At 40.8% G+C, this 27,722-nt stretch overlaps 1 protein-coding gene across 2 annotated transcripts in view; it reads right to left on the reverse strand.

Moving 5' to 3' along the window:
• Positions 1-6,555: 6,555 nt before the first annotated feature.
• The window catches only part of nova1 (NOVA alternative splicing regulator 1), a 28,635-nt gene continuing 7,468 nt past the window's right edge, over positions 6,556-27,722 (reverse strand). For both annotated transcript variants that reach the window (XM_084374620.1, XM_084374621.1), the window contains exons 2-4: positions 26,375-26,518; positions 14,971-15,137; positions 6,556-14,597 (exon numbers count right to left, since the gene is read on the reverse strand). In XM_084374620.1, coding sequence (XP_084230746.1) covers positions 13,578-14,597; positions 14,971-15,137; positions 26,375-26,518 — 1,331 coding nt within the window. In that variant the 3' untranslated portion in view covers positions 6,556-13,577. The remainder of the gene's footprint in view (positions 14,598-14,970; positions 15,138-26,374; positions 26,519-27,722) is intronic.

Below are 27,722 nucleotides of genomic sequence, written 5' to 3' on the forward strand. Positions count from 1 at the left end.
ACACAGCTGGAAACTGTCCCCAGGGTCTCCTTACAAATATCGAGTGGTGTCTTGTTCAGAAATGCTTAAACACTGTGGTCCCTCGTCAAAAAATATCCAGTGGTTTAACACTTACAAATGTTGAGATGCCGACTCGAATTTCAGTCACCGGCTCAACAGTCTGTTGCAGTCTGTAACTCCACCACAGTCCCCTCCACCTCCCAATATGAAAGTCATGTAATTAACGAATGTAATGTGAACATCATATGACACATTTCTGTATACATGTCAATACAGTATGTTGCCTATGACAGGTGCAAATTTGAACAGAAACATTAACTGCTAACGTTTTATCCTGGTGACTGAGCTAAAGCTGAGATAAATCAGTTTATACAGTAGATCAGTCTGTAATCTTTACAGGCTGCTCTATCAGGAACCGATCCTTGCAAGCTGCATGTTGTCTTTTAGCTTTACAGAACATGTTCCTGAATTTTCTGGCCAACTGGCATGAAAATGGTCGAATATGAAAAATTTGAATATTGGCACAAAGATCCAGAGCTGGCTTTACTTTTCTGCCTCTCCTGCTACAGTTCTACACGGGCCAGGAGGGTCTGCCACAGAACAGCACCCCCCTCAGGTTTAACTGGCACAACACAGATCTGAACACCAGCTGAAGGACAGAAACTGTTTGCTCACTCTGCTGCCAAAGTGGCACCGGAGGCATTCAGAAATGACAGGTGATGTCATTTGACATGCAGATTTTAATATGGGTGTTGTGTGTCTGTGTGTGTGTGTGTGTGTGTGTGTGTGTGTGTGAGTGATATTAGTGCAGAATAAGACCAGCAGGTGGAGTAAGAGTGCATTTGACAGAGCTGAGGTAAACCAAACACATTACTGTATACTCTGCATTCAGCATGCAAGGTCCAAGTCATTTACATAAATGTGGATCAGTCTACAATTAGCTGAATGTAGCCATGGCTGATGCCCCTGTTTCCTTTGCTGATGAACCATTCTGCACTGCTACATTTTAATCAGGCCTATAAAGCTCTGTCTGTCTGTATTTCTTTTAACATAATGAAGCGGAGGTTGGCGTCCAAAATTGCCATTTTATGCATGACAGGGCTCCTGATGGATTAAAATAATATTTTTTTATTTCACACATCAGTTCACAAGAAGAGCCTCCCCACACACACACACACGCACACACGCACGCACGCACGCACGCACACACACACACACACACACACACACACACACACACACACACACACACACACACACACATTTGTATCACTCAGCTACAAACTAACCTCATATACTGACACCAATCAGATATTTGTGCCTATAACCTTTAACATCTTCTCTCCCTGCAAACATTGCAAAAAGATCCTGTCACCATTCTTCAAGGTCTAGTTTCACCCATTTTCTATAGATTCATGACACCAATGGCCAATAAATGTGTATTTATCTGGCTGACTGTCCTTTCTCTCTGTATTTTTACAATCCAGTCTCTTGTTTCTTGACTTCCAAGACACTGGCTGAGTTTGTCTCAGTGCTGCTCTGTTTTTATCATAGCTAAATCTCCTCTTAATCCCTCGTGGCCAGCACTATCATGGTTGCCTTGACAGTGCAGACACTTCTCCTGCTCTCCCCTCAACTGATAAGTCTCAGTACTACTACCCCTCAGTCACACCGCAGACAGAAAACGGATTCATAAATTCGACGGCAACATGTCCATGAACGATGTATCGATTCACGGCTGCCGCTGCATGCAGCAGTGTTCCATTTTAAAACAACTTCTGTCAAAAATTCACGTGGAATCATAAAGAATCCGTAATCGTTTCTCACTAAAGTTATTTCTATGAAAGCATTGCTGTCATATAATCTGCCAAACAATGGGCTTGATTTTCACAGCAGTTGCTTATAAGGTTGCTTAATGATATAGAAGGTCAGCCACTGCGTCGCTGACACCTGCCTCGATGCTGTGAATGCACTATTGTTCCTGCAAACAAAACATCACATGTGTCAGTGGCCCGCTGTGCAGTGCATTACACTGAGGGATTATCTTCACATGACATATACTGCTTTTAAAAATGTGACATTAATTGACTTTTTAAATTGCATGTGTCTTAATATATCAGGAGCTTAACCTGATATTTAAGACGTGATAATGCATGATGTGCAGTGTAGAAACAGTGATATCTATCCTTCAGATCCCACTCCAGCTAAAATTACTCCAGCCATGAAATAGAGGTATCCATGGTTACATCAGGAGCCATGTTAAAGGGTGCCTCAGTGTATCTCTATTCTTCAGCAGTCCCCACCTTTTCCCTCATTCATCATTTGAAAGAAATCACTGTGCCACCCCAAGGTTTCCGACAGCGACGATTTGCTTTTGCAAATGAGCTTTGCAGTGAGTAAATTCAATAACATTGATGAAGATAGACTGGCTATTAAATATCTCTAAATTATGAATGCAAGTCATATTACATCTGCGGTTACCTGCTCAACATTGAGGGAGTGAAATGCAGAGCTGGGGTAGTTCAGTGCTACACAGGCTGCAGATTGAAATATTGTATAGGAGCATCCCCAATACGACGTATTTGCAGCCTTCAGAACAACCTGTTACCTTGACAACGCAATTTTATCATTCAAGCCCATTGCTACCTTCTCTCACAGCAGGAATCAAATGTGCCTTAAATGTATACTGCTGCAGGGTTTTACACGTCAATTCAAGATAGAAATGAGACATTGGATGGGTTGAGATGTGCAGAAAATTTTGTATTACTCCGTCACTGTTCAAAGGACAATGTAAGATGATTTTCTTCCCTTTACAATGGGGGGAATGTGCTTTTTGTCTACAAAAGCAGAGTGGACAGTAAGATTAATGGTTTTGAAATAAGACGATTAAGACTGAAAATGCTGCTGTTTTTCACAGCAAACCACATAACAGATATTTTAAAGCATCCCAAATATTTCTGCATCGGCATGGCATCAGGAGGGATAAACTGTCAGGGGATTAGAGAGAGGAGTTCATAAATTCAAATTGGCACATTCAATTCCCCAAATAGCAGTGACCTCAGGCTGGTTACTATTTCCAATGACTTACTCATGCAGTTATATGCCTATTTGTCAGGCCATATTTGCAAGTTAGTTAGTCATTCTGATAATTGTTATGCAAACCACATGCAAGCTTTCCACAATTCAACTCCATCTGCTGTTGTGTCTCCTTCACTGAATTCCACGAACATCCAGGAAGGAATCCAACGGCTTTCTAAAGGTATCGTAATCAAATTAGCCGGAAATGTTTCAGAACAGTTCGGGAAAGTAGATACTAAGATGTGACTGAATGTAGTTTGAACAGTCTGTTCTTTTTCTCCAGCAGACAAGTTTTACCACACGCCACAAACCAATAAATGAATCAGGTTTTTGTGCGTCTATTTGTTCACCTGTTTAATTAGATTTTTTTTAAACGTTTATTTATTGGCACCAGTTCCCTGTCTTCATCACAGTCTTCTTCACACTGCAGCACTGCCAGGAATAACAATATTGTGAAGAAAACATGAGGCTAAAACATATTGGGACCAGTTAAAGAATCCACCATGGTATATTACGTTTCGACTGTAGAATGTAAACTGCATCCCTGGTAGCTTAAACAACTCAAATTCCCAGAGAAAATACTGCAGACAGGACCTCAGTATAGCTACAGCCCTGTATATGTGTGTGATGTCACCTTTCCTCGCTGGTGTGGCTGAGCTCAGAAGATTAGGGATGTATTTGCTGGATAATGAACAAGGTCAACCAGTGTAGGAGGACTGGCTGTGTGCTGGATGGCTCATGGACGTCATTATATAAAAGTCCCAGCAGTGTGACATGTTGTAGAACTTTAAATTATTTTTCACTAACTTGACTGTAGCTCTATGTAGGGTAGGAGCGATTGCTCAGAGTTCATATAGAGTCTGCATTCAATTATATAAATTATGGTAGGCCTATATGATTTCAGAGTGCATTTCACTGGGTTGTGCACCATTAATCCAGTGTCATCCCGGTTCAAGCTGTAGTCTAACTAAAGTATTGACATGTACTGATCATCCAGTTAATATTCAGTTGACTATTACTGGTGGTACAAACCAGGTATACAAGGCTTAGATTGCTATAATTACTATTATTGGTTCAGATCGAATATGAGATGTTAGTCATATTACACACCTCTAGTAAGATATGCAACATATCTAACATCTACAGAGACTTTTCACAAATTGAAATTAACATATTCAACTTAACTAAACAATAAAAGTCTCATCAGTCCCAGAGTCACTTTGAATAATGTCACCCTGACAGGTTGAATCACTTTGTTCGAGACTGAAATATCTCAACAATTATGATGGATGGATTGTCATTAGACTTTGTGCAGACATCCATGATGCCCAGAGGATGAAGCCTGCTGACTTTGGTGACCCCCTGACTTTACATCTAGCACCACCAAGAGATTGACATTTGTGGCCCCGAGTGAAATGTGGCAATAGTTATTGCCCAGATTGCCATGAAATGTGGTTCAGCCGTTCATGTTACACTCAGGATAGAATACGATCATTCTGGTAATCCCTTAAAGCAACATAATGTAACTACTTTACCTTAAAATAACAGCTTCAAAATCATTTTGATGGTACAGTGACTTGTGATAAGGTGAACTCTGTCTCAGCCACTCCATCCCCCTATCACTTGTTTCTGTGCTGTGTAACTTCGGTAAGCAGGTAGAATCACAGTAACTCTACTTGGAGCAACGCCACGGCAGCTTTGGACCGCTGCAAGGAGGTTTTCAGGTCCAGAACCAGAACCAGGCAAGTGGGCAGCGGAACCAGCCTCTACTCTCATGACAGAGGCGAAAAGACCGAAGAGGACGTTGACTGAGTAAGCTAATAGGATGAAAAAAGTGAGTGGCCAAGTAAGAGGCAAGAGACAAGAGTAGATCTCAGACTGGCTTTTTGTGTCGTTAGCGACAGCTTCGTTTCATGTAAGACTGCAGCAGACGCAGAGCTGGACTTGTTGCTGTTGAACGGTAAGTAACTTGAGCTGACTCGCTAAGTTATATGTCCTGTTTTGTTGCACTTGCTATATATTTGGCTGTGTTAACAAAGATGTCGACTTTTGATCTTAAGCTAAGTCAGGAAGGACTTACAGCCATGTGTTACTGTCTCTGGTTCACCTGACGTTAGCTCAGCGTGTTACTGCTCTGAGTTGTGTGCCGCACCATTGCACTTTTTGTTGGGCATTTATGTTTACTTCAAGAAATAAGACATAACATTAAACATCAACTTAACATCAGCTGTCCCAATGTTTACACAAACACAATTAGACCTTTTCTCAGGATGTGGAGGTGTGTACAGACTGCTTGATTGACACCTTCTTCACTCTCCTGAGTGTTTGGATCATTTTAGTCTGGTATTCCCAGCATAGCTCTACCTGTTTAATCAGACAGAATGAACCTGTGTGGGTGTGCTGGGTGTATAGGTGCAAAAATAGTGGATTGGCATTGGTTTGTAAAATCCCATAATCTTTCAGTTTATTTTACCTGTGTTCAAAGTGTGACCACAGAGGAAACTGACACTATTCCTTGGTTGTTTAAAGGAAAATGTACCCAAAAATAAAAATTCTGTCATTATCTACCCACCCCCACGCTGGTGGAAAGTCAGGTGGTTTTTTGTGGTCCACAAAACAACAACAGCAATGCAGCATTCTCCTGAACAGCTTAAGTAGACGGGGACTGGTTTAAAAAACAGCATAAAATGGCTCCACACTGTACAGCTCGCCCGGTGTAATCCAAGTCTCTGAAAGCCCAGAGATCCCAAATTAATATTAAAAGACGTTATTTACACACTTTTGTTAGCTGGAATCTTTAATGTAGCTGCTAAGCTAGACGCCTTAGTGCACACCCCATCTGAAGTGGGTGCATGAACTCGATGAGGGAGTAAATAATGTCTTTCAAATCATTTGGGATCTCTGGGCCTCTGGAGACTTGGATTACACCAGAATTTTCAGTAGTTTTTTACATTTTAAAACAAGATCAATCTACTTTAGTGGTTTAGAAGAATGCTTCAACGCTGTTTTGCAGCGAAGCTCCAGAATTTTTATTTTTTGGGTGAACTGTTCCTTTCACTAAATGAAAGAAAATGTCCATGTTTGTTGATGGGCTCCGACCAAAGTTGTTTCCACTTTGAAGTAACAAAATTCTCTTTTTAAGCTGAACATAATGAGGTACTCAATGCAGTATCCATGATCTAACTCTACCCTCAGTAAACAAACCAATCATCAAATAAATTCATGTAAATCAGAGGTGAAATTTATGCTGCTTTGTGCCACGTAATTGTCGCACCTTCATCTGATTCCTCATTATATGAGCTTTGTGTCCACGTAAACACTGCCATTGTTCACAGTTAATATGTGCTCTGATTCAGCACTCCTGAAATCGATCTATTCATAGAACGTGTTGGTTGCAATTATATAAACACTCGACCTTTCACTCAACAGAGACAGAGCAGAGGGACAAGGTGGAGAATAAAAGGAACAGAAGACAAGTGATGTTAAAATGAACATTTATAATGACTCTTTGTTGCCGTCGCAAAAATAATCTTTAAAAAACAATTCAATTATTAACACTGAAATGCTGACTTCACTGGTAGTCCACGAGTCATAAAACACAACTCACTGAATTTCTTTTACAAACACAGTACTACAGTTACATTAAATAGTCATTACCGTTAAATCTATTAATGAATAATGTTCAAATAAACTAATAATAAAAACAATGACACTTTTAAAATCCTCTCATTCCTTCACCATAGTAGCTGTTGTCGTTTTATCAACAGTGTATCATTTAGAAAATATACTGCCTTTTGAGATGTTTCTCTGACAAAAGCAGAAAACAGACTGGCAGCATAACAATAATGGTACATGAGCTCAAACGTTGTACAATTAGGGTGATGTTTTTCAAGGGGAGTGGAAATGGGACGTAACCATTCCAGTGATCTAACATTTAGTTATGTAGGCTGGCTGCCTTTTGGCTCAGTATGGAATTATTTGGCACTCTTGCTGACAATATTTGCCATGAAAAGCTTTCACACTTTTTCTAAAATGGCACAAGAAGACATTTTCCTCTCATCTATGAATATAATTAGAGGACTTTTTCATTTTAAAAGACATATAAATGCTGTCCTAGAAAGCCCTTTAGGTAGTTAACACTGTGGACTTTCACAGATTCTCCTCGTCACAAACGAAAGACAGAAGCGTCATCATTAATATCAAAGAGAAATGTACCCAATCAGCAACATCACTTTTCTCAGGTTGGAATATTTGATCTTATGCTGTCAGTCCATTTTGTTCTGAGATGGAAAGAACAGAGGTTAAACGAAGTCAAACCAAACCCCGAAAGAAAATTTACAATGGAGTGAAAATGGTTGCAAGGTACTGGCATGCTTTCTTCAGTTTACACTTAAGCAAGCGTTCAACCCTGCAGAATTGTCCAGATAACCAGAACACAAAAAAACAGTCTCGCAGAGTTTGACAGTAAACGTGATGTAAAATATCCAACGCATACATGAGTTCTTGGAGATGGAGAAGGTCAACCAAGTTCATGGGAGGTTCAGAGGGTCAAAGACAAAAATGGCCTCATATCTGGTTGGCGAGGAATCCCGTATTTTCTCAGACGAAAGGGCTCAGAAATACCTTAATCCGTTTAAAGGGCGGACACAGTAGCAGGTGCTCAGTGTGATGAAACACAAATCGTGATATCGTGTAGGCTGAAAGAGTGAGACTCAGGGAGAAGAGGTTGTAAGAGAGGAGCGAGCAGCCTTAGCCAGTTTGTAGCTTTTAAAACCAGTCCTAGCCTTCCTGTGAAAGGGCTCCGTGGGGGCGGATGAACGTCCAGGACACATTTGGAGTGAAAATAAAAACAAACAGAACAACTTTTGGAATGATACTGTAATTCGTTTGGCATTCAGATGCGAAGCAGTAAATGATACGACAGGGATTTGTAAAACAAAATAATGAGAGAAATATCATTCATGTAACTAGGCCACTCAAAGTCTAATAGGTTTCCTCTGATTTGTATCGTGTTGAGGTGGCAGAGGCGATCTTCATTTTGCTGGTGCCGATTATGTCTCTTTATGTCTGACTGTTAAGTAAGCCAGATGTTGAGCTTGCATCTCTCAGTCCCTTCAGCCCAGTGAATCGATAATTTGCTGGAGAAATGAAATTCTTATTTGTAATTTAAAGTAATAGAGGATGCAAAAGGACAACAGTGTACAGATTGCTCCTGGTTTGACATGTTATTTAAAAACAAAGCACTCAGTGATTGACACAAACCTCTGCTGAAGGGAATGTGAAGGAAAAGCCTTCAAGTGAGGAAACAGGTGCTACTTTTCTGTTTTGTCTGAGACTCCAGCCCTTTCCATCATTCATGAGACCCAACAGGATCAGGGAATAAATCAATAAAGGTAACATCAGAGCAACAGCAGAGAATGGCAAAAAAAAAAAAAAAATGAAAATGAAATTAAAATAAAACAAAAAGATTGAAAGCCAACATGGTTTGCTTCATTTCACACCCAATATGACCCACTGATCAGTAAAGTGCATTTATGCAACACCAAACAAACAAGATAATGTTGACAGCGAATCGGAAGTTGTGTTAAAACATGTCTGGTTCATGACTATGGCCGTGTGAGGCCTACCTGACTATAGCTGAAATCTGTTATTGACATAGATATTAACTCTACATGTATTTGACATTCCTGCCCTGAATTTACATTAAAGACTGATAACATTCGACAAAAATTATAATAAAAAGAGTAAATGGGTACATTCATAGATTAGATCTGGGCTTTCAAGCTGTGACATAAAAAGAACTAAAAACATTATGGGACAGGTTACATGAGGTTCAACCTGTTTGTAAAAGAAATGATGCCTGATATCCTCAAAAAGCAAAAACACAAGGAGCCAATGCACTGAATAACATTTTCACGTTTGCTTGTTTCACATTTTAACACTCCTCACTGTACCTAAAAATCAAAATATCTTCTCTGATGATATGTAGAGAGATGAACTTCATTGATGAGAATTGGATCTGAGATGTGTGTGAGTGTGTGCGTGTGTGTGCATCTGTATATGTGTGCGTAAGTGTGTCTTTATTTTTTTGGGCCAACATGACAATAATGAGCTCCCTCCCAACTCACGACATAGAAAACAACTTTTTTTTTAACATGAGGCGAGTAAACTTAAGTGCTTTACATTTGACTGCATGCAGCGTTATGTCTTTGAATGTTGCGAGACATCTCGCAAATTTTTGTAATTTTTTTTCCTCCATAATTTACTTTGATACCATGCAATAGAAGACGTGCAAAAAGATAACACCTAACTCCACAAACACATTTTTGATTGTTAATGGTATGTTATGAATGCTTATAACATGTTATGCTTAGTCCATGCTGGCCTATAGAGACATTTGTGAGACAGCAGTACTTAAGCCACAGGTCAAACAAACACACAAGGGATGCATGGAGTGTAAAACAACATGGATCCATAAAAATCACAATCTTTAACTCTTACTCTATGTACCTATGGGATAAAACAATGCACAAAAAGTTCTTTGTCCTTTGTTTTCTTAAGTAATGTATTTGATTATCTTTTCTTAACTTAAAAGACAGTGTTTGATTGGCACTTGATCAGCACTTCTAAACAAGTTATTGATATCTAACATTTGATCGCACATCTACAATTTCAGAAGCTGCGGAGGTCTAGTTTGGCACAGGTTGTACTATGGAGTCTATTATTACTTTTACTATCTTACCAATACTGTATAGTATTCTATACACCTCGTTTTATGCTCCAGCCTTTTAGAGCATGTTTCTAATCAACAGACCAGACATCTTTTCAACTAAAATATTTTGTATAGTTTACTTATCAAATAGCAGCATTTTCATAACTTACAAAAAGTACATGTAAACCTATTCATTCAAAATCTTAGTAATTTCAAAGGTTCATACAACAGACATAAAACACAAAACAGGACAACATGCTACTATATTGCTTCCAATATTCTTTACATTTTCTTACTGTCAAACTAAATCATCAATGACAGAAATATGGACACCACCGGTTGATGATGAGTCATCATAATGCACAAACAAATCGCGAAGCTAATCTTAATCAGGCTTAGTTGGCACTCTCATCATCCACACAAATATAACATAGTTCACATTGTATCGACAACGCTGGACTGCATTTGGACTACAAACTAGAATAGCTACAATAAAGTACATATAGATCATATGACATGACATATTGTATTCCACAGAAATGAATTCTAGTCATTTTCAGATAAGAGGATATGCATAAAGGATGTCATTGTTTCGGCTTGAGGTCACGAACAAGTTCCCACCTTACTTTCACTATCGTATGCATTCTGTCCTTACTATGCTTTTGTTTAGAGGCTGAGACTTGAGCTCAGTTTGTTCAGCCATCATATTAATATTTATTCAACCAAGATTAGCCTTCTTTTGGAAGAAAAAACAACACTTTCTCTTCCCTTAAAAGGCCATAGTTCACTGTCTAAACGTTTCTAAATCCTACTTGTTCTTCTTATAGAGGGAATTTGATACTTTGAGCTAACGTTGCTGGTTGGTCTTGTGGGTGTCACAGTTTTGGAGGCAGGTGTTTTCTGTGCATTTTAGCCTTGTGAACTCTGCGGCCTGGGGAAATATTTTCATACCCTTATGACCTATAGTGCATAACTCCCACCAGCAGCACACCCAACACACCGCCCATGAGAAGACAAGACAGGAGGAAGGAGAAAGAGGGGGAGAGCACAGTGAAGGAAGAAGCACAGACAGGGATTAGGACACAGGAGGAATCTCAGAAGGGTGAGAAACAGCAACATGCAGGGGAATAAAATGTTGAGAGAAAGAGGAAAGTTAATGAGGGGCAGAGAGAAATAGTATTTGGCACAATGTAGAGAGATCAGAGAGCTGAGAAGGAGAGCTCTCCGCAGTCAAGCAGTCCAGTTGCATTGATAAAACACCCCCTTGTTTTGTGCTTGTATCTTATTATTATATGCTAAAATCTTGGGCAGTAAAAAGTTATCTTATGCTATGGTTTCGTTAGTGGCCAGATTGGAGGTATGGATGACTGTGAAGCCTTCCAGACACGTAGTGAAAGGAAAGATTTCAGTTAGGAAGAAAGGCTCACTGTTGCAATTGCCACGCATAATGTTCAGACACAAAGAGTTGCTTCAAATCCATTTACTTTTCAAACATGAATTATGAAAATGAAAAGAGAAAAGGCTAGTCATTAAATTTCCCCAAAAATGGGAGTGGTTCTGATTTTCTTGGACACTACTCAGCACCAACCCTCACAGCCGTGCATTCAGGAAGCTGATCATAGAGCTTGGGTTGATGGGGACACTTGAACGATGTCTTTAGAGCGGGGGAAGTGGACGTAATAGGACTGGAGAATACAGTGCAGGAAAATGTGGCGGGAATAATTTGTGGTTCGCTAATTTAAGTGCAGTGCATTGGTACTGGTAAACAGAAACATCACAAGACGCTGGAGTATAAATGCTCTTGTGGAGATATCCCTTCTGTCGGTATTGGTAGGTCTTGTGTATATGTGACATAGATGTGCACATTAAAATATACTCACATCCCAGCTGGGACAGACACGCTTTACATTGTGTTCTTAATGTCTCACAGTGCAGTCTTCAGAGACCCAGTGTACTCAGGATGAACACCATGGATAGCAGCACAGAAGGAAGCCAAGGTAATCTTCGAGTGCTCGGAAATGCTCTAGACAATTAGCCTCCCTGCATTAGACAAACAATTGCCCATAAAAGACAACGATGCCAAAACATTTCATGATGTTTTATTACATGCTCCACCCGAAGTTAGTGAGCGTTAACGTGTTTTGGGAACGATAACAGGCTGCCTGGATGAACTGCAGAATCGCTTTTTTTTTGTTGTTGTCTTGATGCAAATTAGGAAGGATGGCTCACAGAAAAAGTGAGTCCAAACCTTCTTTTCAAGTGTCATTCTACTTCCCTTTCATTAGTGTATGTCTCTTGACTATTTGGTACCCTTAATGTAAAGGCAATAGTTTCTTTGTTCACAGATATTGGTTCATACAGCTTTTCTTATCAAAATGCTTTTGTAGTGCTTTGTTCTCTTTGCGAACTGAACTGGTTAGACACTGCTTGAAGGTAGTCGGAGCTTTAAGTTAATTCTTGGGTGTTGCAAATGTGTGACTAAGGCAAAAATATCATGAAAATAGAGAGTATGGCCAATTTTTTAGAAAAAAAAGACCTGCATTGGGAGCGAGGATGGACTTGAAATATTAAGACTGGATTGCTTTTCATCATGACATGCTGAAATCAATCCTTTTTCATTAGGTGAGAGGGTGGGTCAGATCAAATGGGCTACTAATGGCTGAGCGACACATCAGCTTTTTTACATCAAGTAAAGCGAGTAGTCGCCAGAAAGATTCTGATTTCATGGTAAAGGAGATACAAACCTAATCCTATAGCACCAAGAACGGGTTAAAGAACAACGTATTTCTGTGTGTTTGTAGCTGTGACTGAATATGCAATTATGTTTCAGTGTTTGTGGGTTTGTGGGAGCATTATCTATGTGTGTTCATGTAAAATATATTTATACATTCCTGTGTGTCTCCTCTATCCTCTCACATTGATTATTTAACCCCTGAACTATACTTGCAGACAGCAACAGTGAAGTTCAGACTGGGTTTGAGTTATACATTTCTTTCACTGCAACACAATATTTGATCCCTGTAAATAAAAAATAGCAATAGGCTAATATTGTTTTTACATTCAGATCAACCTGCCTTCACAGGTTTAAATAATCTATTTGTGTTTGAATGAGACCATGTCAATAAATAAAGGATGAAAATATAAAATACCCAAATTTAGAAACTTCAATTATGATATGAGCCAGAATTCAACATATGTCAACATAGATATGATTTCTCTAAAGAAATTATACTCAGTTTGCTTCCCCATAGACTGAGATGACCTCAGGTGCTTGTCATAAAACCTCTCCCATGTTAACAATGCCTGCTGCATTGTATTCAGAGAGCAAGTTTTGTAAAACAGCTCTATCAGCTGACTGGAACTTCATCTGACGCGCTCAACTCACCGGGAGCTGAGGCTTGCAACTGAAATTAAAACCAACAAAACCCGAACAGAAAAAGGAAAATAAAACAGCTATGAGGTTTTGGAGGAGGGTGAGACCCTGCGGCCTCACCCTTGAATCTGCAGCTTGGCAGTGGACCAGTTCAGCTTACTCTGATCACCATCGTCAAAAGGACTCGACACAAACTTTTAAAAAACATCAGGACGTCTGTCCTAAAAACACATTCACATATCACACACACTTATCTTGGTTGTCTCCCCCACCTCCTCCTTTGTGATTCTCTCATTTGATACTGAAATATTGAACAGATATTTGGACGTTTCTTTTTTTCTATTCATCGTGACCCTCTCAATTCCCTTCTATCTCTGTCTTCATCCTTTCCTTCTTTTCCTCTTCTTTTTCCTTTTAGCCCACCTTTTGTGGGTTGGTAGCGCGCACGCCCTGCTCGTACGTGATCCGCTGGCTGATCAGATACTGCGCTGCTTGCGTAGCGGCTGGCGACCCTGTTATGGTAACTTTACGGTTCCGAGTACCAGGAATGAACTCTCCCTTTTTGGAGATCTGGATGCGGGCTCCTGTTAGCTCCTGGTACTCTACCAGCGTTTTCCCTCCTTTCCCCAAAATGGCACCAACCAGATTCTCGGGCACAGCAATCTCAACCACGTCCTTGGCCCCATCTGCCAGCTTCTCTGTTGCCAGTAGGGAGGAGGCCATCAGTGGGGATGAAGCATTTAGGTAACCATTGGAAGCCCCTGTAGCAGCTGCTAGAGAACCCAGGGAGAACCCCCCGAGGCCTGTCGCAGGGTGGCCAGCACTGCTGGAGGCATCGCTGGCGTAGGAGGCCAGTAGGTTAGCTGCAGCAGCAGCAGCCGGGTTAGCACTAGCTGCTACTGCAGCAAGGACCCCAGAAGCAGCTGCAGGGTTGAGGCCCAGGCCGAGGGTGTTAGTGTTGTAGCCGTAGCTGGCCAATGTGTTGAGGGCTGAGGTGATGGCCAGCAGATCATTGCCAGAGAAGCTGGACATGGTGGCAGGGAAGGCGCCCATTCCCGTCAAGCCAGCCTGGCCCAGAAGGCTGGAGGCAGTGGCAGCCGCTGCGGCTGCATTGGGCAGCACTTCGGCCGTATTAGCGTAGGGGGAGCCGGTGGGGTTGGAGTTGGCTACTGGGCCAGAGACGTTGGAATAGCTGATGTTGAGGCAGCTGCTGCTCTGAGGGTCCTCCTGGATCTTCTGCACTATGATCTCCACAGCCTTGCGGTTCTGTTCAGGCTCCCCGCTGATGGTTACCACCCGCTCCTGCAGGTTGATGCCCTCTGGCTTCTGGGAGAGCTGCACCCAAGCCCCTGACTGCTCCATAACTGCCTTCACTGTGGCTCCACCCTTGCCAATGATCAGCCCAGCTGTGCTATTGGGCACGATCAGTTTGGCCTGTAGAGAAATAGAAAGATGGAGGTGACAATAAAAGGTAACAGGAGAAAGATTTAAGAGCATAAATGGCTGACAGAAAGAGGGATATCTCTCCCTGAGTCAGAGTACTACACCAGCCCCCGCTTTACTCAGCGATTTGTTAATCCCAGGGGTTTAGCCTGCAGCTGCCACACGGCTCTGTCTAGCTATGAAAGACTGTAGGTAAAAATAACCACATACCCTCACATTTTCCTGACCCTATCAGACTGTGGGTCATGGCCCAGAGAACAGTGTAAGACTGGTAACTAACAAACAAGGTGTCCTGGAAGTGAACTGTTCCTACCACATGGGGACCACACACCCTCATGACCCTACTGACTGTACAGTATCTCACCTGTTTGACGCGGTCAGGGTTGACAGTGGTCTGTGGCTGCAGTATGCTGACTGGCTCGGGTTTCTGGGCGCTCTGGGGCATCTCACGGACTTTCTCCGCAATGAAGTTGTGGACGCCATTAAGGGCTTCGACTGTACCCTGTATCAGACAGACACGTTCTGTTGTTCCTGTGATGAGAAAGACAAACAAAAGTGATCAGTTACTGTAATGTGCTCAGAGTGGGTACTTGGCGAGAAGATTTGAGGGATTTGCTAGGGACCGGACAAAACTCTACATTTATATTAAGATGTCTTGGCATTGAAAAATGTTCCTTGACATTTCACAAAGAGACCCAATTACGAAGCTATTCCTCGGTTCCTCCATTTACACAATCAACAGAGAAACAGCTGAAAGAAAGGACTGCGCTCGGTTAGCGAGCCACAGGGGGGGAGAAGGATTCCTCTTCAATGATGTAACTCTTTCAGTGCTGTAACACTGAGCCTGTCCTTGCCTTGCAGCTCTAATAGACTAAACACACACTGGTTCCTCCTCCAGGCTCCTTTCTGCACCCACACCGACGACCCAACCGGCATTCCGTTGCCATGGTAAAGGGGCCGAGCCGTGGAAACAGGTGATGCAACAGCGGGTCCTTTATTGCTTGCTAAATTTTTAAAACCCTCTACCTCTTGTATTAACCTTTCTGCCTTGCTCTCTTGAGCATTTCGCTGATCTTTGGTTGAAATGAATAGGACCCGTCTCCTGATTTTCTCAGATCTTTAGATCTCTAATATTTTAGTGAAGGGGACGGTGTCACATTTTCCCTTTTAATTCAGTGAAATTTGTAAATGGAAAAGACCAGCTGACATGGTGATCTTGTGTCTGAGTCTCACTGTTCTACTTCATCGTTGACATTTCAGTCTCTAATTCAACTGAACCACAATTTACTAGATTGGGTGACACACATGAGCATCTGTCCTCCTAGCCATTCATCAGCACTCAGGAAATGCTAAAATGAATCCAAGGAAATTAGTCAAAGTCAGAGCTGATTGGCTTTATGCCACATACATGTCTAGTAATGGACTTTATTGGTCAATAGGTCAGTTCAAGCACATCAGGAAAAGCAGTAGGAAACTCTAATTGGGCAAAATGGTTGAAAACGTTCCTGACCTGCAGCTGACCTTATCTCCTTAGTTTCCTAGTCAAGTTGTTGATAATAAGACATTTAGTGCGACATAATGCACAAAGAACATTAAACTTTTGGAGATAGGAGTGGGACAAAATATCGATACAGTAAAAAGTATATAGATATTTTTATTAAAACATGAAGGGTCTGTAAACAGATTCCCATGATAATTTGAGTCACTACCTCATATATTTGTAGTGTAAACTTCTGTAAACTTAATTTACACAGATTGAAAAAAAATTACTTTTAACTCCAGAAATGTTCTACTTTCAGCAGTTTGCCAGTTTATGGTTATTTTACACTATAATGATGGCACTCATGGACATGGACAAACTGCGGAAAGTGTGTGTGATAAAAAAAGCGCTGAGCTCTTTATAACATTGTTTCCACTCAGTCGCTGTCAAATTCTGTGAAACTGTTTCCTGCACTTTGCCTTTTAAGGGGTATTTGGTATTCTTTAGTTACTGACTGTCAACTTATTTTAACTAAAAGTGACCAAAATAAACTAAAATACAAGCCCTACTGAAAGACATAGAAGCAGGCTATAAATGAAACCTCCAGGAGCTTCGGACTTAGGCACAGTTGGCACCACTTGGTGTTACTGTGCTGCACCTGCCTGTGTTTCTTGAAGTGACAAAGTGACAGACTGAACCCTGCGAGTTCAGGCACTTGACCTGTTGTAGACCTTATGTCAACACATTCATTCATCATGGAGTATTTTTACTAATATTTCAAAATGATACAACAGACACAATTGATTATATTAGTCACATGGATGAAGGTTTCTAGGCTTTGGCTGCAGTGGGCATTCTCAAAAATTCCTAATCCAGGGTCGGTTGTCTGAAAATTGGATAAGATAAACAGTGTTATTTCCTATTAAGCCCATTTCCTGTTATTTCCTGTGGTTTCTATTATGGTGAGTATGCTGGAGGAAATGGTAGAAGGATATTAATTCTTCTGTGTGAAATTCTGGTGTACATGCAGCCAGGATACACACGCGCACACACACACACACACACACACACACACACACACACACACACACACACACACACACACACATATAAAATAAGAGGAAGTTGAGACTACTATGTGTGAAGAACTTAATGACTCTGGAGGTAAATGTAAAAAAAATGGGGCTAGCAGACACTTGATGCATTTACATGGACCCTAATATTCCACTAATAATCAAAATAATAAGCCAATCAGAGTATAAATGTCTCATGTAACCACTATTGGAAGAGACGGATCTGATCTGAATATATTTTCAGTGAGATCCAGAGGGGTTGTGCAAACCTTTGATTGCTCCACTAAATAGGACTTGGTGCCTAATAACCAGGTTAACACTTCCATTAAACATATTTTTTCTGCACATGTTCCCAGGTGACATTGTTTCCGGGGGCAAAAACATGGCAGTAGAAAAACAGAACTGACCTGCTCTGTAGCTGATACAACTTTTTTGTTGGAATATTGGAAAAAATAAATATTGAACACTTCGATGGTCAAAAGGCTCAAAACAACAAGTTCTTAAAACAAGTGTTTGAAAAGATGAATGGAGCCAGAATACGCCAAACCAGAAATGCAAAAACTGTATTTATATGAGAATGAATTAACAGAATTTTCTCATTAAAGTTGAAAAAAAAAACAAAACTGTTTTCTGTTTCTAGCAGATTAGATGCTTCACGGTGGGCGGAACCACTTTACACTTGTCAAAAAAGTTCTATACATGTAAACGCGCGTCTTATTGGACTTTAGGGGCACTATGTATTTTGGAGAAGAAATTCAAACTCTTTGAGTTTTAATATTTACAATGTTCACGAGGTTATAATACGAACTGAGAAATATTTATCTTATCCATAACTGAATAAACAAGCTGTGGAGGAAAATAAGGTCCCCAGGACACTGTTTGAAACTAGAAAGGTGGCAGGGTCCGCCAAAGTAAAACAGTATGAAATTGTGTTGTCCTTTAAGGTCAGTTTGTGTATTCAGTCATGAAAATGTCACAAAAATCAGCCAGAGAAGAACTTTCTCTTCTGATTAACATTTCTTCCCCCAAACCTACATAATGCACCCTTAAGTTGGATTTATAATCAGAATGATTTGAAGAGGTATTGTCCATGTAACCACAGCAACTGATTTCACCTTTGTTTGATTTGAATGTATTTACACCAAGCAATCTCTTTGTTTGCCCTACACCAGTGCAACAATTTATAAACTAGGCCACCACGTCCTTAGAAGACATACTGCCTTGAGTAATCATTGCTTTTGCTTCACTTCTCCAACGTTCATTGCTGAATGAGGAGGCCCCTCTACTTAACTTGGTACAACAACCTCGAGTTAAACATCTCTAAGTCCAGAAAGGTCTTCAATAATGAAACAATGCTGCTTCCAGGTCAGTTTATCCCCAGGCATTGGGGTCAGACATACACCAAAATATATGACTGCCTTTGTCTCAGCTGAGACACCATAAAGAGGACATGAAACTATCTGAATGCTACATTTTCAGTCTCTACCCTTTCACTTCCTAAATTGCTTGCATCAGCCGTTTGCCTTCTGTCTCTCTTTGATGGTGACAAATTTCATAATAAAGGCACTGGTGTTTGAGTTGCAGTAAGAGTTAGCTCGTCCTCTTGTTGGCAGGAGGGGAGAGAATTGTGTCAGTGCCCCTGAGAGCACACATCTCAGCCTTCAGCTTTCCCCACAGAGCACCGACTCTCAGGTCCACTATCTTGATCCTGAAGTCTGAAAGGTTTTCTTGTTCCCTGAGCTTCTCTGTGATGAGAACCTGCCTCTGCCTCCACATCTTTGTCTGGTTTGTTCAGACTGTGAGCATGCCACACATAAAGTATCACCCATAATTACTGTCATCACATCGGCAGATTTTTAAAGTAATTATTCACACGACAAATTGAGCTGGGATTTTTTTTTTTTTTGTTGGAAATCCCAGTGTTGAATATATTCATCATGTCACGTTGTTGCCATATGGCACGCTTTTCTAAAATGTAAACACTAAAATATGGGGATCTTTTGTAGCACGTCATTTATATCCAGTAAATCAGAAACAGTCTCCTGGACAACTTTACACATTACATCACACCCTGACCACAAGTTCCCAGCAATCACTGTTGCCATCTTTGAAAACAGACAGTAAACACACCATGCTTATCATAGACTTTTTCTGGCATTTAGTGCAGACAAAGCCATTACATTTCAGTTAGCTTCATCTACTGGTCCTAATAAACTGCAAGACAGAGAAGTAATGATTATTTCAAGTAAATTACAAATGTAGGCAGAAACAGGATAGTGTAGGAGCTGCAGTAACGTGGATCTGACGTCTGTCACATTAAAATACTTAGGGTCTTAATAAGTCTTAATAATAGGGAAATTACTATTAAAAGGAATACTGACATATAGTGCAGTCTTTCAGGGTCTTCCTTTGATGAGAACATAAAGACAAGCTAATGTTTGAGATTGCAAATAATCCTTGGTCAAACACTGGCATTTTAAGTTAAATAGTATGTGTGGCGATATCCTTAAATCTCTGTTGTTATTATTACAAGTCATCATGACACAACCTCCATTGGTTCACTGGTTGCTACTAAATCTTTAAAAAATGTTCAAAAGAATATAGTTTACATTTCCTTGAAAAGCTGTAGTTCTTATAAAATATGTCAGCCTCTGCAAATAAGATTTCGACCATTCTTTTTTTATCTTTCACTTGCGAGCCACCAGTCTTTAAGGAAGTGGAATACTACATGACCGAAACTAGCTGCTAGCATATGCCAACTATTATTCACTGGTTCCTATTAGCAGCTATGCTAGCCAGCTTTGGTGGCCACAGATACCTAGCCCTTTGCAAACAGTGTTTAATCAGGAGAGACAAGAAAGGAAGAGGAAGTTATGAGGAGTCAATAGGTTGATATGAACTATTTTATGTTTCTTGCTCAATGAAACTAGAAGTTGACTGATTAAAGCTGCTGTGAGTGACATATTCTTATTAAAGTAAGAGTTAAATAGGTCTACATTCCAACAGTAATCACTGTAAAAGAGTGTTTGGTCATTAATGCATGCCTGGTATCCCTGCCCACTTCATCCAATCCAGACTGAGAACTCCATAAAGGAGAGGTCCCGTCTGCTCGTGCAGACCTCCTGATTACCGCTGTACATCATGTGGTGACGTAGACAGGAGGGAGGGGATTGCTAACTGTAAAACGGACAGGAAGTTAGCTAGTTTTATAAAAAACTGTAGTTTTTATAAAAAATAACTCCAACAGGAAGATATTTGCTTTTGTTCAGGACTATTTTCAGTAGTGATTTAATACATTAAAAATGCATATCAAACATTTAAAATGAAAAAAACAGATGCTTGTGAGTTGCACTGGGAAGCAGACAAAATTACAATCAAATCAGCAACTTCAGCTCCTTACTACTCCTGTGACAAATGACAACAATTGCAGATTTAAACTGCTAGACTTTTAATTGTAGCCTTGTGTTGATGGACGCCATGTACCATGGTGCAATATTCAATATATGGAGGAGCTATACAAAGCTAATTAAAGATTACTAATTGTGGAGGTCAGTGTGAAAACCCCAGGGACATTTTGTGGAACAAACAATTAAATTTTTTCTACGTGCTTATGTCGAACCTCTCAAATGTGGCACTGACTCATGTTCTGAAGTCACAGCAGAGTACATTGTACATTGTAATTTTGGACTCGCTGCCAAAAAAGTACCTGGTAGCATTCATTTTTAATTGTAATACAGCTTGCAGTATATAAAAGCAAAACAGGCAATTTGTGTGGTTGCCAACAAGATGCTATTGTGAATACACAAAATATGATTTAATTTGCCGTTTACTGCCAGCATTACTCAATACTCAACTGACATCAGCTAAATAAGCATGCAAAAAAAAAAAAAATCTGGCCACATAGTAACTCGGTTTTATTCAGAAGTCAACCAATTTTTAAAGGCTGATATCATAACAACAGTTTTGGCGCAGGATTTTACCTCCCCAGCAAAAAAATTCAACATTGATGAATAACTGTTGAATTGAAAATCAAAGTCAAAGTAATAAATAGCTAAAAATGTATTATGTACGTCTTGCATGACTGGTGAAAGCTGCAGAGCCATCGACCACTAGCTAACTTCCTGTCAGTTTTGCAGTTAGCAATCCCCTCCCTCCTGTCTACGTCACCACATGATGTACAGCGGTAATCAGGAGGTCTGCACGAGCAGACGGGACCTCCTCTTTATGGAGTTCTCAGTCTGGATTGGATGAAGTGGGCAGGGATACCAGACATGCATTAATGACCAGACACTCTTTAACAGTGATTACTGTTGGAATGTCACTTACAGCAGCTTTAATCAGTCAACCTCTTGTTTCATTGGGCAAGAAACATAAAATAGTTCCTCATCACTTTCTCTTCCTCTCTTGTTGAATTTCCTGATTAATCACTGTTTGCAAAGGTCTACGTATCTGTGGCCACTTAAGCTGGCTAGCATAGCTGCTAATAGGTGAATACTTCTATAGTGAATAATAGTTGGCATATGCTAGCAGCTAGTTTGGGGAGATGTCCCGTATTTAAAAGGCTATTTCGGTCATGTAGTACTTCACATCCATAAAGATTGGTGGTTCGCAAAGTGAAAGATAGAAAAAAGAATGGTCAAAATATTATTTGCAGAGGCTGACATACCCTGACTTTTAATCTCCAGTATGGACACAAGCTCTAAAAACGCTGTGTCCTATATTTCCCATATTGCAGCTCGGTATGCCTTTCATTACACCCTCTCTGACTTGTAAATGCCAAAAGATTCCCTCCACTTCATAATGCAGTCTTTCACTTAAACGTTTGTAGTCTCTAAGCCAAAGCTCAGATAAATTATAGTACTACTGCTTGTGAGTAAACCAACATTCATGTGTAAAATCGGTGGAGTGCTCAACTAACTGATCAGTAAACTTTTGACAAATACAAATTAATTGCAGTAGCTGTAAGTCTGTTACTGTATGTATTTCAATGACACATCCAATATTGTGCTTGGAGATCAGGTAAACAGAGAGGTTCACTATCCAACACAACATGAGCACCACAAAGCAGAACAATACTTCAGAGTACCGCAGTGTACAGTGGAGTGTAACAACAACACTTCCTGGTGACCAACTTTCACCAGGAAGAGCTGCTGTCTACCGGAGGCAGAGACATGAATCTGGAGAAACAAAAGGCTGCAGTTTCCATTAGTTTGAAATCACCACCCGTGATGTCATCCTCGACAAAAGTGATACTGTCCTATAGGGAGCACTGGAGAGTATATACTGCACATGGAGATAGAGTTGAAAACGTGCACCTTTGCTGTAGTTTCCTTGTCTGCTCATTTGTGAAGGAATACCTTACCGTATACTCTATGAAACGGTGGTGTTTTCGTGTACGAGGTCACATATTGTGATTGATATTTTAATGATCAGATAATGGAAAACATACACACAGTGTTTCTATGACATCACAGCGCTCTCGTCTGTTCGTGCTGTACAAAGTAACTCAATACATGCACTTGGCCGGAGGCCAGCTGCACGAAGCACAGGGTTTGAAGTTTTGTTTCTAAGTTTATGTTCAAATCGTGAACTCCCACGGCTCTCTGCAGCTGCTTAAATATGCGGGTGTGTATAAGTAGGTGTGAGTAGGTGTGTATGTATGTGCTGAATGCACACCACGAGTGGGTGAATGCATAGCGTGTGCTGCATTTATGGGGGCTCGAGTAATACAGCCATGCAAGGGTTCAAATGGGTTTAAACCGAATAATAGAAACAAAAGAAGGCCAATGTGTTAGGAGGGAAGCATGCAAACTAAATTTTAAAAGAACTATGATGTCATCTTATCTGGCCTGCACTCTCACAACTACCAGGAACCAAATCTGAGAGAAACGGTGAGTGGGGAGGAGGAAAGAGGAAACTTGGCGTGTGTTGGAGCAGCTTGAGTACAGCTGGGAGAGGGGTCATGTCCACAGAGAGAGATTGAAACAGGCTATTTCTGGGCCTGCCCCCCTGTCCCCTCGCTCACATACAATCATGCATCATCCACACCCTTCACTATCTCCGCTCATCCATCTCCGTCCACCACGGCAGGACCCAGTTGTACAGTTCCCATCAGGACCTTTGAATTCATGGTCTCATGTCTTACACTGACGGATGGGAGACGTGAGGTGGGTGGGAGTCTCAGACTGAGCTATCACACAGGATTGCAGAAGAAAATGGCTGCATCGCTTGTTGTCCCTTGATTTCTCCTGTGTGCAATTGTGCTGGAGTTGGAGTGTGCTCAGGCTGCCGCAGGATGAGAGATGAGGGCGTGAACTGTTTGTAATGGCATTAGCATGCTACTTTAGCACAAATGGCAGCTGGTTCAACAATGAAAATAGGTAAACTTGATAAATTTAAAATTCTGAAATGATTGCCACTAAAGCTAAGGGCAGGATTTGTATTAACATCTGTATGTCACTGTTACAAACTTCATAGCACAGTCACCAGGATAAAATGTTAACAGTTAACATTTCTGCAAACCACAGATATGTTTAAATGTCTACGTGTCATAGTATACATATCACATAAGCATGTCTACAGAACATGTTATATGACGTTCACATTACATGTACGATTTCATGTCTGGAGGTGGAGGGGATGGTGGTGGAATTTTGACCACATTTCAAGACTGTGTTTCAACATTTGTAAATGTGAAACCACTGGATGTTAGAAGGAGACCATGGGAGAATTTCCAGCCATGTTTGTGGTGACAAAAAAAAAAGTTTTTGACGAGAGAAAATAGGAAAATTAAACCAAAAGAAACGAAAGTTGCAACGTGAAGAAACGTTTAATCTGTGATTCTGCAGAAATGTGCTTTGCCAACATTTATTCTGATGGTTGAGTAGTCACCAAGCTGCCCATACTCAACTAGTAACAACTTCTCAGAAAGCGGCACTCTCAGCTATTGTGCAGTGTACAGTAGCAGTCGTTTCATTTTACTTGTGTGGGCCAGATCAACCGTCCAATCAAATTCTTGCCAGCACCCTCTCCCTGAACTCCTCTTCTCACTCATCACGATAATGAGTAGGGGGATGGGCTGAGCAGGTGGTGGCCTATGAACACATCCACGATCCGAAGAGAGAAATAAGAATACATATTCACTCCTTTCATTTGTTCCAATGCCAATGAAGTAGCCATAATTCATTTGCTTCAACATAGTTGGCCTCACGCGTAGAGCGTTTTGAGCTGCGCCCTCTGAACACGCTTCCTTTCATCGTGGCTAACAGAAACACGGTGGGAAAAAAGTACAGGAAAAATATTTGCCAGCACATCTTATTTCCCTCTCCCCCCAGTGCAGTAATTCTCTGTCACGGTTCAGTCGGTCCAATATATCACATGCAACTCCCAGCAGAACGGGTCAAATTCAAACCATGTTGTGCGTTATTTGGTAGTGTTATATTTTGTGATTTAAATGATATAAAGACTCTTTTACAGCGGAAATTTCAGAGGTCACAGGCCACACATTCAATAATGAAGGTAGCCATTATGATGGAAAATTGAGCTCTGGGGAGCAATCTTTCTCTGTCTTTGCCATTTTATACCGGTAGTTGCTTAAGGCAATCAGAGAACTGACCGCGAGCCCTACACTTTGAAAACATCTGTAGTATTTATTTTGTGCAGCTCATATTTCATAGGTCATGTGCTCCGCTACCAATTTCCTGTCTAAAGAGGTAATTATGTTCTACATATATATTCAGTAAAAAGTATACTACTACACAGGGATTATTTGCTTGCATCAGTTATCACAGAAAACATCTGGACCTAATAAGCAGCGAGACGCTCAGCACCTGTTATTTTTCAGCAGGTTGAAGCCTCCTCTGAGGCATGAAGGACAAACACCCAGACTCCTCTACAACTCAGCCGTTTGTGTTTGGAGGATAAGATGGTTCGGCTCTGACCTCCATGTGATAAGGGTCACCGAGCTGCACGGGCGTCCGTCTTCTGTTACCATTTTTTGAGTGAGACTCTTCAGAGCAATTAACGCCTTCGATGGATGCTGCGTCACAGAATTTGTGCTCATTTTTGGGGGGAATAAAATGGCAGCCCCATGCATTTTTTTTCTCAGACAAGTGAGACGGTTCTTGTAATGCAACTGTGAATAGGAGGGGTGTCACAATTTCAATTCTAAAGCAAACACTGATTGAAATAAGCTTTCAATTTTTATTACAGAAATCAAAAGCACAATCAGCGATGCTCGCAGTATTTTTTGTCTCTCCACCACCATCTTCTAGTGCGCATCCAACATGCATCCAGAGGAAAAGAAAATAACACTACAAGGACGGCACAGCTAGCTTACCAGTAGCCTGCAGCTGCACTTCCAGACACTTATCCTGTGTGCATTGGTACCAGAGGAAGCTCCAACAGCGTTGGAGATGTTGGGTTTACTTTCCTTGACAGAGATCCTTTAATGATTTGTTTAGGAGGAGGGTTTACTCGGGACAGATCTGAGAAACCAAACATCGTAACAAACTGAATTTTCTATCTTTTGTTGTTTATTGCTGAATCCCTGTAGTGTGGTATTTTTTGTTGAACTCTGGAATCTTTATTTTGGTGAAATTATTTGAACCTTCCGAACCCGAACCTGCAAAAATACACCAGGATGAAGTCAAGCTGGAGGAATTTGACAGCTGTCAGGGCATAAAACCAATGATCTGTTGATTTTGACGAATCCAGATGCGATAGTCTAACAATGGCAGAGCCTTCAGCACTGAAAAATAATGTTCTAAACACAATTCGAAATGAATCGTGAAATTAAAACAATATTCAAATAAAATTGTGGATTTGGAGAATTGTGACACCCCTAGTAAATACTGTACAAAGAAATGTAAAACCTGCTACCCAAGCAACTTAACTGAAGCCATAATTGAATTCTGCATCTGAAATCTGTAACATCTACATGCATGTTTAGTCCCTCAAGGACATCAGGATAATCAAGTTCGTAGTGTTTACGATTGGTGTGTGATTACAATGGACTGCAATTACTCGTGGGAAGCCAAATGAAGAGGACATATCAAATGCTCTCTTGCACCAAAGCCTCACTCCTTCAGCTGGGTAATGAGTCAGACGACTCCTCTCATATACATATATATATATAAATATATATATATATATATACATATATATATATAAGGCTTTATGCTCATCGATTTTAATTACTTAGTGCCCATTCTTACCTGGGTAGAAGTCTTTGGATTTGGACAGCTTAATGGTGGCACCCGTCTCTTTCTGCAGTTGTACGATGGTCTGGCCGCCCTTGCCAATTATAGAGCCGGCTGCATAGCTGGGGATCAGCACCTTCAGGAAGTACTCACCCTCCTCTGGGGGAGAGACACACAAAGTGGTAAAGGGTCAGATCTCGTAAAGTAGCTCTGCACATCATCATATACACCATACTGTACTGGTACCCAACCCCCAATACCCTGAACAGGCAAAACTTCACAATGGGAATACATAACTGTGACATATATGGGGGAAGACAATAATAACATATTCATGTGTCTTGTGAAGGGGAGGTATCTGGGATGAGATTTTGCCTTCTGAGTTCTTTGTAGCTTTCAGTGTATTCACATTTTATCAGAGATTGGTGACATGTTCTGTGTCCTGTCCCAGATTTCTTGTAGAGTAAATGATGACCTCCTTTCCAGTTTGCAGAGGTCTAATTTTAACTGTTTTCAAGGAGTTTTAGCAACCTCTGACTAAATACAAAGCCAGGTCCAGTGTTGCTAATCATTCTCCACACATGAATAAAAGCAGTTGAATTAACAGTCCAATCAGAATGCAAAACGTCGCCTGTATTTTCTGAGGAAGAAACTGACACAGAGGACTAAATGCAAACACATGAAGTCATTATCCATGCAGTTCATGAATGCCACTACAGAGTGATCCCTCTTAATTAACAGACGTTAGAGGGACATATGGGAACCAATCCCACAGATTTGTTCAATGGCTATACTGCCAAGATGGTCTAAATCTCCTCCATTTTGGAGGGGGTTTCTGTGGCTTACAGTGGCTTGTAGCAGTCGGTGATTGACAGCACGTCAGTTTGAGGAATCTGCAGCCGAACATGTTTCTCCCTTTCAGTTGGGAAAGTTCTTTCCCTACAATGCTAATTAAGAATTAATCAGCACCAAAGTGGGCAAAGTCTGTCCGTCCAAGAAAACCCTGATCACATTGAGTGCGCTAATCTAGTAAAGAGCAATCAACCACATATTGAGTATGGACCTGAATATAATTAAAGAATGTGCCAACAATGCATCCAAAGTATTATATTTATAGATGTGGAGTGGCTGTGATTCCCCACTGAATTCCAAGTATTATATCGATGACATCATGGGAAACACTTGGTACAGGTGCGATCTGAGCACTGATACCAATACTCCCCTCTGCATGCTGATTTCGATGCAATGACGTCATGTTCGATCCTTTCCAGCTGCCTCAAGGGTGACGTCACTCAAGCGGGCAGAGATGTAAAAACGCACTGTCCATCTTTGTAGAGCGAGGTTTGTAATACGTTTCGAAGCG

Source organism: Pagrus pagrus (genome assembly GCF_965226575.1).
Source record: "Pagrus pagrus genome assembly, chromosome: 14".
Lineage (NCBI taxonomy): Eukaryota > Metazoa > Chordata > Actinopteri > Spariformes > Sparidae > Pagrus > Pagrus pagrus.